The sequence below is a fragment of the Haematobia irritans genome, chromosome 3, assembly GCF_050003625.1.
Source record: "Haematobia irritans isolate KBUSLIRL chromosome 3, ASM5000362v1, whole genome shotgun sequence".
In the NCBI taxonomy this organism is placed as follows: domain Eukaryota; kingdom Metazoa; phylum Arthropoda; class Insecta; order Diptera; family Muscidae; genus Haematobia; species Haematobia irritans.
Genome location: NC_134399.1, coordinates 167,990,678 through 168,003,701, shown reverse-complemented (window position 1 = coordinate 168,003,701; position 13,024 = coordinate 167,990,678). Strand labels below are relative to the sequence as shown.

General features: G+C 35.0%; 2 protein-coding genes across 5 annotated transcripts in view; one reads left to right on the top strand and one right to left on the bottom strand.

Moving 5' to 3' along the window:
* The window catches only part of Fur2 (furin-like protease 2), a 797,201-nt gene that overhangs the window by 204,245 nt on the left and 579,932 nt on the right, over positions 1–13,024 (top strand). The window lies entirely within an intron of this gene.
* Positions 4,716–9,837, bottom strand: LOC142231278 (uncharacterized). Its single transcript, XM_075301893.1, has 3 exons — positions 7,900–9,837; positions 6,611–7,851; positions 4,716–6,117 (listed from the first exon to the last, which is right to left on the bottom strand). Exons 1-3 carry the CDS (start codon positions 9,835–9,837, stop codon positions 4,716–4,718), a joined length of 4,581 nt encoding a protein of 1,526 aa, XP_075158008.1.

Genomic DNA, 13,024 nt, shown 5'->3' with positions numbered 1-13,024 from the left:
GGCAACGTTTTTTTTTTGGACTTCAAAGGTATTCTATTGATTGACTATCTGCAAACGGGTAAAACAATAAATTCAGAGTACTACTGCAACCTTTTGGATCAATTAAATGTATAAATTCGAGAAAAACGTCCTGGCTTACAACACAAAAAAAATAATTTTTCATCATGACAACGCACCAGCGCAAAAGAGTGTTTTAAATATGGCTAAAATCAACGAATTATAGTACGAGTTGCTTGACCACCCACCTTATTCTCCTGATTTAGCTCCCAGTGACTTTTAATTGTTCCCAAATCTAAAAAAAATCCTTGCTGGCAAGCGTTTTACCTCAAAAGAAGATGTAATTACGAGAACAGTCGTAAACCACTATTTTGAAGACCTTGAGGAAAACTATTTTAATCCAGGAATAGAATTGCTAGAAAAGCGTTGGACTAAGTATATTCAAGTTTCAGGAGATTATATTGAAAAATAAAAATATTTTTGAAAAACTAACTATTCTCTTTCATTGATAGGCTAAGAAGTTTCCGAACCGCCCTCGTAGACTGATCTCCATATTCTCATTGCCATCTAGACAACCAATTTTTATACCCTCCACCATAGGATGGGGGTATATTAACTTTGTCATTCCGTTTGTAACACATCGAAATATTGCTCTAAGACCCAATAAAGTATATATATTCTGGGTCGTGGTGAAATTCTGAGTCGATCTGAGCATCATGCTAACTTCCGAACGAAACAAGCTATCGACTTGAAACTTGGCACAAGTAGTTGTTATTGATGTAGGTCAGATGGTATTGAAAATGGGCCATATCGGTCCACTTTTACGTATAGCCCCCATATAAACGGACCCCCAAATTTGGCTTGCGATTGCTCTAAGAGAAGCAAATTTCATCCGATCTGGCTGAAATTTGGTACATGGTGTTAGTATATGGTCTCTAACAACCATGCAAAAATTGGTCCACATCGGTCCACAATTATATATAGCCACATCGGTCTACAATTATATATTTGGCTTGCGGAGCCTCTACGAGAAGCAAATTTCATCCGATCCGGCTGAAATTTGGTACATGGTGTTGGTATATGTTCTCTAATGACCATGTAAAAATTGGTCCACAACGGCCCATAATTATATATAAACCGATCCCCAGATTTGACCTCCGGAGCCTCTTAGAGGAGCAAAATTCATCCGATCCGGTTGAAATTGGGTACGTGGTGTTAGTATATGGTCTCTAACAACCATGCAAGAATTGGTCCATATCGGTCCATAATTATATATAGCCCCCATAAAAATCGGTCCCCAGATCCCCGGTCTATAGTTATATAGTGGCGATCCCCAATCACACAAAAATTGGTCCTTATCGGTTCATAATCATGGTTGCCACTCGAGCCAAAAATAATCTTCCAAAATTTTATTTTTATAGAAAACATTGTCAAAATGTTATTTCTATAGAAAATTTTGTCAAAATTTTATTTCTATAGAAAATTTTGTTAAAATTTTATTTCTATAGAACATTTTGTCAAAATTTTATTTCTATAAAAAATTTTGTCAAAATTTTATTTCTATAGAAAATTTTGTCAGTATTTTATTTCTATAGGAAATATTATCCAAATGTTATTTCTATAGAAATTTTTTTTCCAAATTTTACTTCTATAGAAAATGTTGTCAAAATTTTATTTCTATAGAAACTCTAAACTTAATTATATACGTATTTAATCGGCCTTTTTAGGTTTAATATATACCACGTATGGACTATGTGGTATATATTACGGTGTTAGGAAGGTTTAAGATACCTTGCAATCGGCAATTGTTACCGCAACCCAAATAATTCGATAGTGGATGACAGTCTTCAGTAGAAGTTTCTACGCAATCCTTGGTGGAGGGTACATAAGCTTCGGCCTGGCCGAACTTACGGCCGTATATACTTGTTTTTTTTTTATCATATTTGCTTAAAATTTTAAATCTGTAGTTTATTTGGCTTCACAAATAGGTGTGTCAAATATAGTGTGAATCGGTTTTGGTATATTCCTCATATAATCCGATCTCCGGATTTGATTTCTTGGGCTTCCAGACAACGCAATGTTTATCCGATTTGCTGAAATAGGAAATCAAGGGGTATTTTAGGTTCATAAAGAGATATGTCAAATTTGGTTTGTATCAGTAAAAATTGGATATAGCTTCCTGAAGCGTACCTCTTGAACGAATCTTCTCGAGGAGTTTGTTTCATTAGGTTAGGTTAGGTTAGGTTAGGTGGTAGCCCGATGTATCAGGCTCACTTAGACTATTCAGTCCATGTGATACCACATTGGCGAACTTCTCTCTTATCACTGAGTGCTTCCCGATTCCATGTTAAGCTCAATGACAAGGGACCTCCTTTTTATAGCCGAGTCCGAACGGCGTTCCACATTGCAGTGAAACCACTTAGAGAAGCTTTGAAACCCTCAGAAATGTCACCAGCATTACTGAGGTCGGATAATCCACCGCTGAAAAACTGTTTTGGTGTTCGGTCGAATCAGGAATCGAACCCACGACCTTGTGTATGCAAGGCTGGCATGCTAACCATTGCACCACGGTGGATCCCAGTTTGTTTCATTAAATCAATTAACCCGCTACGAAGAGAAGGCTTTACAAAGACGCTATTATATTTGATTCATGGTAATGGGTATTAAATATTCGGCTCGACCTAACTAACGGGCATATAAAGGGTGATTCTTTTGAGGTTAGGATTTTCATGCATTAGTATTTGACAGATCACGTGGGATTTCAGACATGGTGTCAAAGAGAAAGATGCTCAGTATGCTTTGACATTTCATCATGAATAGACTTACGATCTGCCACAACGTCGAATTTTCAGTGAATGGGCCCTAGAAAAGTTGGCAGAAAATCCGCTTTTTTATCGACAAATTTTGTTCAGCGATGAGGCTCATTTCTGGTTGAATGGCTACGTAAATAAGCAAAATTGCCGCATTTGGAGTGAAGAGCAACCAGAAGCCGTTCAAGAACTGCCCATGCATCCCGAAAAATGCACTGTTTGGTGTGGTTTGTACGCTGGTGGAATCATTGGACCGTATTTTTTCAAAGATGCTGTTGGACGCAACGTTACGGTGAATGGCGATCGCTATCGTTCGATGCTAACAAACTTTTTTTTGCCAAAAATGGAAGAACTGAACTTGGTTGACATGTGGTTTCAACAAGATGGCGCTACATGCCACACAGCTTGCGATTCTATGGCCATTTTGAGGGAAAACTTCGGAGAACAATTCATCTCAAGAAATGGACCGGTAAGTTGGCCACCAAGATCATGCGATTTGACGCCTTTAGACTATTTTTTGTGGGGCTACGTCAAGTCTAAAGTCTACAGAAATAAGCCAGCAACTATTCCAGCTTTGGAAGACAACATTTCCGAAGAAATTCGGGCTATTCCGGCCGAAATGCTCGAAAAAGTTGCCCAAAATTGGACTTTCCGAATGGACCACCTAAGACGCAGCCGCGGTCAACATTTAAATAAAATTATCTTCAAAAAGTAAATGTCATGGACCAATCTAACGTTTCAAATAAAGAACCGATGAGATTTTGCAAATTTTATGCGTTTTTTAAAAAAAAAAGTTATCAAGCTCTTAACAAATCACCCTTTATAATTGTTTTCCATAACATTTTATGTATTTTTTTAGCATATATATGTTTTTAGAATATCTCTAAATAATTTGGATTTTTTTTTAATATTTTTTTTTCTTAACTTTTGATTTTTTGTATGCTAGTATTATTGACAAATATTCTGTTTTTTTACTTTGCATAGTTTCTCTTTGTTTAAGGACTGCCTGTTTTGACAGCCCTGGAATTTGTCCAATATGTAATGGGACAAATTCCTAACCCAATGGTTCGGTTTGGGTATGCAAATTGTATTGAAATATAAAATAAAACTTTACCTTGTATTTGGGCCAACTTACAACTTACAAGCTTCCACAGTTTCAGGCAACAAACAAATGGTAGTAGTAGAGCCAGCTTCCACTTTTATCAAAAATTTAATTTTATTATGGAACACTTTGGTAAGATGCTTCACTTTATGTTTCGAATATTTTCCTTTACTTTAGAAAACTCAATGTTTGACCCACAGGTATGGTACTTTCTATTTAGTTTATTTCTCTACGCAAGAGTTTTTTTTATAACACAATTGACTCAAACACCTTTTCCCATTAATTAAATGTCTCTATGAAAGAGTTATTCGAACACACTTCTAATTACTTAGAATGTCTCTATAAAAATCACTATTGGCCCACTGTAGTAAGAACACGATCGTTTCACTTTCAACACCTTTCAATAATGATTTATTATTTGCCAAACTTCAAACTTCTAATAATACAAAAAGAAGAGACAGTTATAATATATGTACATATGTATGTATGTCAGCTTGTGTTTACATTATGTATATGTTGATCGTTGCCCCAAAGTGTTGCAACAACAAAAACGAAAATATTGTAAGTAGAGAATCAAGAATGACATTTACGATATTGGTAGTAGGGATGCCAGTATGAGATACAAAAATAGAGATTCAATATCAAGACTTGAATTCAAAGTAATTTCAAACAATTTTCATGTTGAATTAAAATGAATAAATGATTGGTAAATTGAATTCATGTATACTATTTGAAACAAACAAACATAAGAAAAAACAATAAATCATGATGATTTAACATGCCGGGCCCCATTGAAACCCTTGGTTTCAATCAATTGGTAATTTCGCCAACTTTGCCACTGGACGTCTGAGTAGATTAGTTGGAGTTCGCACATCTGCAACTCTAGCATAACCATCATCACCTGAGACAATGTTTGTTACACGTCCAATTGTCCATTTCAACGGTGGGACATTATCTTCATGGATGATGACCATATCATTAACCTTAAGATCTTGCTGCGGGGTTTGCCATTTATAACGATGTTGAAGTTGAGCCAAATATTCTTTATGCCATCTGCGCCAGAAGTGCGACTTCACTGCAGAAATTTTTTGCCATGATTGCAAATGAGAGACATCTGGGTCAAAATTTTTCCTCTCTGGTAAACTGAGTAAAGGGCAACCAATTAAAAAATGTCCCGGTGTAAGGGCTTGAAGATCATTCGGGTCAGTTGAAGCTGGAGAAATTGGGCGAGAATTCATAACGGCCTCTATTTCCACTAAGGCTGTGGATAATTCTTCAAATGTGAGTCGTGCATTTGGAAGAGTGCGAAACAAGTGACCCTTAGCCGATTTGACCGCCGCCTCCCATAACCCGCCAAAATGTGGTGCTCTTGGAGGGATAAATATAAATTGAATATGTTTCGAGACAGAAAATGATTCAATTTTGGATTTTGTTTCTTCTAAGTGGAATTGTTTGTGGAATTCCTTTAATTTTGACTCAGCGCCAATAAAGTTTGTAGCATTATCGCAATATATTTTGGATGGGAGACCTCTTCGACCAATAAACCGCTTGTGAGCTGCTATGAAAGCATCACTTGAAAGGTCGGAAACGGCTTCGAGGTGGACTGCTTTTGTCGCAAAACAGACAAAAACAGCTATATACGATTTGTACGGCGTTTTTCCTCTAATTCTGAGATACGTTGCAATCGGACCAGCAAAGTCAACACCAACAACCTGGAATGGGCGAGAGCCAGATACACGATCCTTTGGCAAATTTCCCATCACCTGAGTCAAAAGCTTTGGCTTATATTTAGTGCAATGTATACAGCTATAAACCACTTGTCTTGCTAACGAGCGACAATTGATGATCCAGAATTGTTGTTGTATTAACGACACCAGAGCTCTAGGGCCAGCGTGGTAATTTGATTGGTGAAAATGGTTTATCATAACTTTAACAAATGGGTCAGATTTAGGCAGGAGGAATGGAAACTTCATATCTTCAGGTAAGTCGGAATTTAGAAGTCGACCTCCAACACGAACTAATTCGACTCCATCAACTTCTTGTATGAAGAGAGCCAAAGACGATAAATGGTTGTGTAAAGTCCCAGAATTGTTTATTTGCTTAATTTCATTCGAAAAATAGTGACGTTGAATCGCCCAAATAATACGGTGAAGTGAATGATTCAGTTCATCAGGAGATATAGTGAGGCAGTTTCTAAGTTTTTTTCGACTGAAATCGGAAAATATATGAGAAAATTCTGAGGCATTTCAAATAGTTGCTAAATTTGTGAACCGCTTGAACTATATATGGCACATCTTCTTGTTGCGCGAGTAAAATTGTTTTCCTTTTTTCTATCGTCATTTCTTCTTCGCTGACATTCGGACCATCAAACGGTGGCCATTCAGATTCGGAAGATCGTAGAAACGATGGGCCATAAAACCAATTAGAATTCTCCAGTTCGATAACTGAGCATCCTCGTGACACTAAGTCTACAGGATTTTGGTCTGTAGGTATATATTGCCAATATATATCATTTGATAAATTTTGGATTTCAGAAACTCTATTACCGACGAAAGTTGATAAAGTTGATGAATGAGTTCTGATCCAATGTAATGTAATTTGCGAGTCAGACCAAAAATTTATTGTTGAAATTGAAAAATTGAAATGATCTTTTAGTTGATTCCAAAAAATTGCAAGTAAATGTGATGCGCACAATTCTAACCGGGGCAAAGATCTTGTTTTTAGTGGGGCAACTCTAGATTTTGAAGCTACCAGATTTGTAACAACATTGCCGAATGAATCGATGCATCGGAAATAGAGACAACAACCATACGCTTTAGTAGAGGCATCTCCAAATCCATGTACTTGAAGATCAATCAAATTGGTTAAACGAATGAATCGAGAAATTTTTAATTGGGGTAGATTATGGTAATCAGCCAAAATATTAGTCCAAGCACTATCAATTTCTTGAGGCACAGATTCATCCCAATCACATTTTAAAATCCAAAGTTTCTGTAGCAAAATTTTTGATTTAATGATTAGAGGGCTGATTAACCCCATTGGGTCAAAAAGCGTAGATGTAAGAGACAGAATTGTTCTTTTCGTATTATGCGAATACGATTTTGATGGGCGAAATTCAAAGCGGAAAGTATCATCTGAGGTGTACCACGATATTCCTAATGTGCTAGTATAATCATCGTCAATTCGAACCTCTTTTATACCAGTATCAATCAAGTTTAAATTGGGACAGTTACTATGCCATTTTGAGAGAGAGAAATTTGAATGAGTCAATATTTCTGTTACCTCCTTTTTGATGGGTTGCAATGTATGCAAATCATCAGCACCAGTAATCATATCATCAACATAGAAATCTTTTGTGACAACAGCCTTGCCACATTCGTGAGAATTGGGAAATTGTTCTGCGGCATAATGAAGACTTCGTATTGCTAAATATGGGGCAGATGCAGTTCCATATGTGACAGTATTCAGGGTATATGTTTTAATCGGACTGGTAGAATGATCACGCCATAAAATCAGTTGCAAATGTCTATCATCAGGATGGACCAATACCTGCCGATACATTTTTTCAATATCGGCTGTAAGGCCATACCTATGACATCTGAAGCGCAGCAAAGTTATTAGTAACTGATTTTGAATTGTGGGACCAACCATCATGATATCGTTAAGAGACAATTGAGATGAGGATTTGCATGATGCGTCAAAAACCACACGAAGTTTGGTCGAGACACTTTGAGGTCGTAAAACACAATGATGGGGAATGTAATAGTTTGGAGAAGAAATCGATTTTTCTTCTATTGGAGACATATGTCCTAGCTCTTCATATTCTTTCATAAACTTTGAGTACTGTTCCTTCAATTCAGAATTTTTATTTAATTTTCGTTCAATAGAAAGAAAACGACGAAGAGCTATGTCTCTTGAATCACCAAGAACCATTGGGTCTTCCTTAAGAGGCAATCTCACAATGATTCTTCTATCATTTTGGACCGATACATTTTTAATGAAATGATTTTCGCATTCCTGTTGTTCCAATGAAAATGGTTGGCGTTTGCCTTCAACAGATTCTAATTTCCATAACATTTCAACATTATTATTGATTTTTGAAAATATATCTTCTGAGACAACATAACTTGTTTTTGAAGGTCGATTCAAATGATTACTTGTATATTTTCCGGAAACAATCCACCCTAACAGTGTCTTCTGTAAAGTCGGTAGATTTTCCCCAAGACGAATTTGTCCCACAGAAAGAAGTGAGAAAAATGACTCGGCACCAAGTAACATATCGATACCACGCCTACGATGGAATTCAGGGTCAGCTAATTCAATGTTGTTGGGTAGATTGAAATCCGTTATCGATAAATTCTCATCAGGATGATACCCAGTTATCTTTGGGGAAATTAAGAAATCGAGGGACAATTCGAAATTATTTAATCGAGATCGGACAGTACTTTGTGTTTTGTATGAAACTTTTACACCAGAAGCACCAATTCCCAAAATATCTATAGGATTTTTCGATTTCCGTAAATTGAGTGAATTTGAGAAAGATTCCGTTATGAAATTTACTTGAGAGCAAGAATCAAGAAGTGCTCTCCCCATTCTAAAATTCCCCTCAGAATCTCGAATTAAAACCAAAGCAGTCGCTAAAATAACATTACTTATTTGTGAGTCAGAATTTTGTCGAAATGTACCGTGAGTTGAGGCAGATGACGTAGTCGGAGTTTCTTCTTGCTCCTCTTGCTTATGTAAAAGCGAGTGATGTTTTTGTTTACAAAATCTGCATGAATATCGAGATGGACACTGCATATACATGTGTCCCTTTGCAAGACAGTTGAGACAAAGTTTATGTTGTTTTGCTTGCTCCATTCGTTGATTTGGAGGCAAAACAATGAATCGTTGACAAGTTGTTATAAAATGACCAGATTTTGAGCAATGATTGCAAATTATTTCTTGAGTCATATTTTTCGCCAGCAATGAGTGTTGCTTCGATGGTTGATTATTATGTGAATAATTCGATGAGGTAGATGGGTTTTGTTGTTTAGATGTTCTTCGGCACTGTGCATCGAGTTGTTGACAACGTCTGTCCAACATAGAGCAGCAATCAGTCCACGAAGGTAATTTCGAGTAATCAATAAACTCATCCCATTTCTGTTTTGTTTCAGGGTCAACTTTGCTCATTGCCAAATGAATTATGAATGCGTCACAAATTTGTTCATATGAGCCAAGTGATTTCAGAGAACTATAAAGGGCTGATATAGTGTCTACAATATTTCTTAATTGCTTTGGGACAGGTTTACTTGATTTAGAAATTTCAAACATTGATGTTACGTTTTCCAAAAATATCAGTGTGTCATTATCGTACCTCTCTTTGAGTCTGTCGAGGGCACTCTGATAGTTTTCATCTGTGACTTGAAACGCTTTAATTGTTGATAAGGCCTCACCACTGAGACACGAAAGTAAATGGTTGAATTTTTCCGTCACTGGAATATTTGGGTCCTTATGGACTAAATTGTTAAAAGTATTTATAAAATTTTTGTATTCTAAATACTTTCCATCAAACTTAGGAAGTTTCAAGTTAGGAAGACGACTTGATGAGTGTTGAGGGACAGAAAAAGATTGTTCAGTAACACTATGCCGTCTACCACTACCAATCAGATCTAAAATTTTGGTCTTAATAGTGATGTAAAGTTCATCTATATCAGCCCTACCATCGTCTAGAGGAGACAGCCTTTCAATTTGGTTCTGATAATACGAAGCCTGTTTGTAGTATGACTCAATAATGCCTAATCGACATTCTAACTCAGTATGAGACAATATATTTTTTCCTTCGACAACATTTTTGATTCGGGTCATACTACCTTTCGATGAGGCACGACGCTGTTTTAATTCTTCAAGCGATGGGCTTGGCTGTGTTATTTCTTCACCGTTTGGCATTGTATATTTTTTTTAGTTCAAAATTATGTATACAAAAACTCCGAAAATATACTTCCCAATAAATTTAAATTTCGAGACAGAATCAATATAATATGATTTATAATTTGAATGTTGTTGTAAAAAAATTCACCGAGGCAATTTATTTCCTATGTGAGGATTGCAATGTATGCGATGTGATTGCCCTTTGAAATTCCAACAACAATCCAATATGTGAAAAATCAAAATTAAGAAAATGGTGGAAATTCGATGTGGGCCAATAACATAAATGATTTTATTCGCGGCACAAAATATTACCGAATGCAATTTAAAAATGGCGTAAAATTTCCAGGGGCAAAAACAAATGTATTCCAATAACGTTGTCAGTGATTATGTAACCGCACGAATTATACAAATGGGTTTTCGTGGTACTGAGACACTCGCTACTGAATTTTATTAAATTCAGAATATTAAAAAATGTTACAATGCCACTGAATATTTGTCCTGTCACGGTCGCCAATGTTTAAGGACTGCCTGTTTTGACAGCCCTGGAATTTGTCCAATATGTAATGGGACAAATTCCTAACCCAATGGTTCGGTTTGGGTATGCAAATTGTATTGAAATATAAAATAAAACTTTACCTTGTATTTGGGCCAACTTACAACTTACAAGCTTCCACAGTTTCAGGCAACAAACAAATGGTAGTAGTAGAGCCAGCTTCCACTTTTATCAAAAATTTAATTTTATTATGGAACACTTTGGTAAGATGCTTCACTTTATGTTTCGAATATTTTCCTTTACTTTAGAAAACTCAATGTTTGACCCACAGGTATGGTACTTTCTATTTAGTTTATTTCTCTACGCAAGAGTTTTTTTTATAACACAATTGACTCAAACACCTTTTCCCATTAATTAAATGTCTCTATGAAAGAGTTATTCGAACACACTTCTAATTACTTAGAATGTCTCTATAAAAATCACTATTGGCCCACTGTAGTAAGAACACGATCGTTTCACTTTCAACACCTTTCAATAATGATTTATTATTTGCCAAACTTCAAACTTCTAATAATACAAAAAGAAGAGACAGTTATAATATATGTACATATGTATGTATGTCAGCTTGTGTTTACATTATGTATATGTTGATCGTTGCCCCAAAGTGTTGCAACAACAAAAACGAAAATATTGTAAGTAGAGAATCAAGAATGACATTTACGATATTGGTAGTAGGGATGCCAGTATGAGATACAAAAATAGAGATTCAATATCAAGACTTGAATTCAAAGTAATTTCAAACAATTTTCATGTTGAATTAAAATGAATAAATGATTGGTAAATTGAATTCATGTATACTATTTGAAACAAACAAACATAAGAAAAAACAATAAATCATGATGATTTAACACTCTTCTTTCACAATTAATGTTTTTTTTTTTGTTTCTTTCCAATATTTCCAAAACTCTTTACCCAGTCAAGAGTGTTTATGATATTTTTCTCCATTGGCAACTTTAGTGGTTTCTTATGTTGCTCAAAAGTTTACCAATGATTTTCGTATGGATAAACATTTTGGTCGAAGGACTAACGGAATGGAGAGATGTAGAGGATATCAGGTCAAAATGTTAAGTTTTTGCCATGGCCTTTCACACTCACATTTCAATCTAACAATGTGGCTAAGGAGGTGTTGCACAAAACTTGTACATAAAAATAAATTGGGGGCGTATATTAAACATGTCAAAATATATTAAAAAGCTTTTAAGCTGTTTGTTTTTTTTTACCATTTTGAAGGATACCCTGAAATGTTAAGCCAATAACACTGTCGTATTACGGTAGGCGTAGAGCCTTTTCCCTCAAAAAAGGGGGGAAATTCGATATACCATGTAAATCGAAATTAAATCTAAATGAAAATGACAGGGAATCTTTAGAGTTCGTTGTTTTTTTTGTTTATTTTTTGTATTCACTCTGAACAAAATAAATAAATAAATAAAAACCATAGTCAACCAGCATCCCCACCAACAAGTTCAAAAATTACACAAAAGTTTGTTAAGAAAAGTTTGACCGGAATTCACTTTGATTGGTTGCACTGAGAACTCGTTGTTGTCAGTTCCGGTTGAAAATTGAGGTAACGTTTTTTTTTTTTTTTTTGTTTTTGTTTGAGTTCTCTGGTTTATGGCAAAGCCACTTTACACACCGCATTCATTCAAGACAATTAAAGCCTGCCTTTGGGGGTTTGGCGAGTGTATTTTTTTTTTTGTTTGTTTCTCTGTGGTAGTTTTTTAACTGTACTCCAATGTGGCCAACTTAAAAGACAGAGTCAAAGTCAAAAAAACAAAAGTAGTTTTTTAAACACATTAAAGTGACCACTAAATAAAAAAAGCCAAGTGGTTAGACTTTTTCTAGGACAAGTAGAACTTTTATTGAAAAGTAAGTTGGCCTATATAATTTTGTTTTTTTAATTTTAATTTTAATTTTAATTTTTTTTTTTTTTTTTTTATACGAGTAGATATTGAGTCACTGACAAAAATGGTTTATTTGGTTCCAAAGAGGGAACACAATTTTTGTTTCTATACTTACTAGGTGAAAATGCTTAATCCCGATTTGATTTTCTATGGTTTTATAATTAATTTTCTAAACCTTAGCCTAACATAACGGCCTATTGATATAATATTCCCGGGAGATATATCCATATTTCTGATTTACAAGCCGTTCGTAATATTTTGGTGTCTCGTTTGGATTATCCTAAATACAAAAGCTATCCTATTTGTCTCTAATGGATAAAGAATTTTAAAATAGTTTGTTGCAAATTACAGTGCGGCTGATATATGATGCAACCAACTTCTGGCTACTATCATTTCTAAATCGCTCATCTGAGAGCTAACAGATGTAATCCAATAATAGTTAATTTTATTGTTTACAAGTTTACAAAAGCATTTTTATCCATTGCATTCAGAAATAACCTTGTCGTGATGGAATTTAAGCGTAATAATATGATTGTTTTATATGTGACTTGAAAGAAACAAGTAGCTTTTGTTCGAGCCTTCCAGCAATTTTATATAGAAATAAAATTTTGCTAAAATTTTCTATTGAAATAAAATTTTGACAAAATTTTCTATAGAAATAAAATTTTAACAAAATTTTCTATAGAAATAAAATTTTGTCAAAATTTTCTGTAGAAATAAATTTTTGACAAAATTTTCTATAGAAATAAAA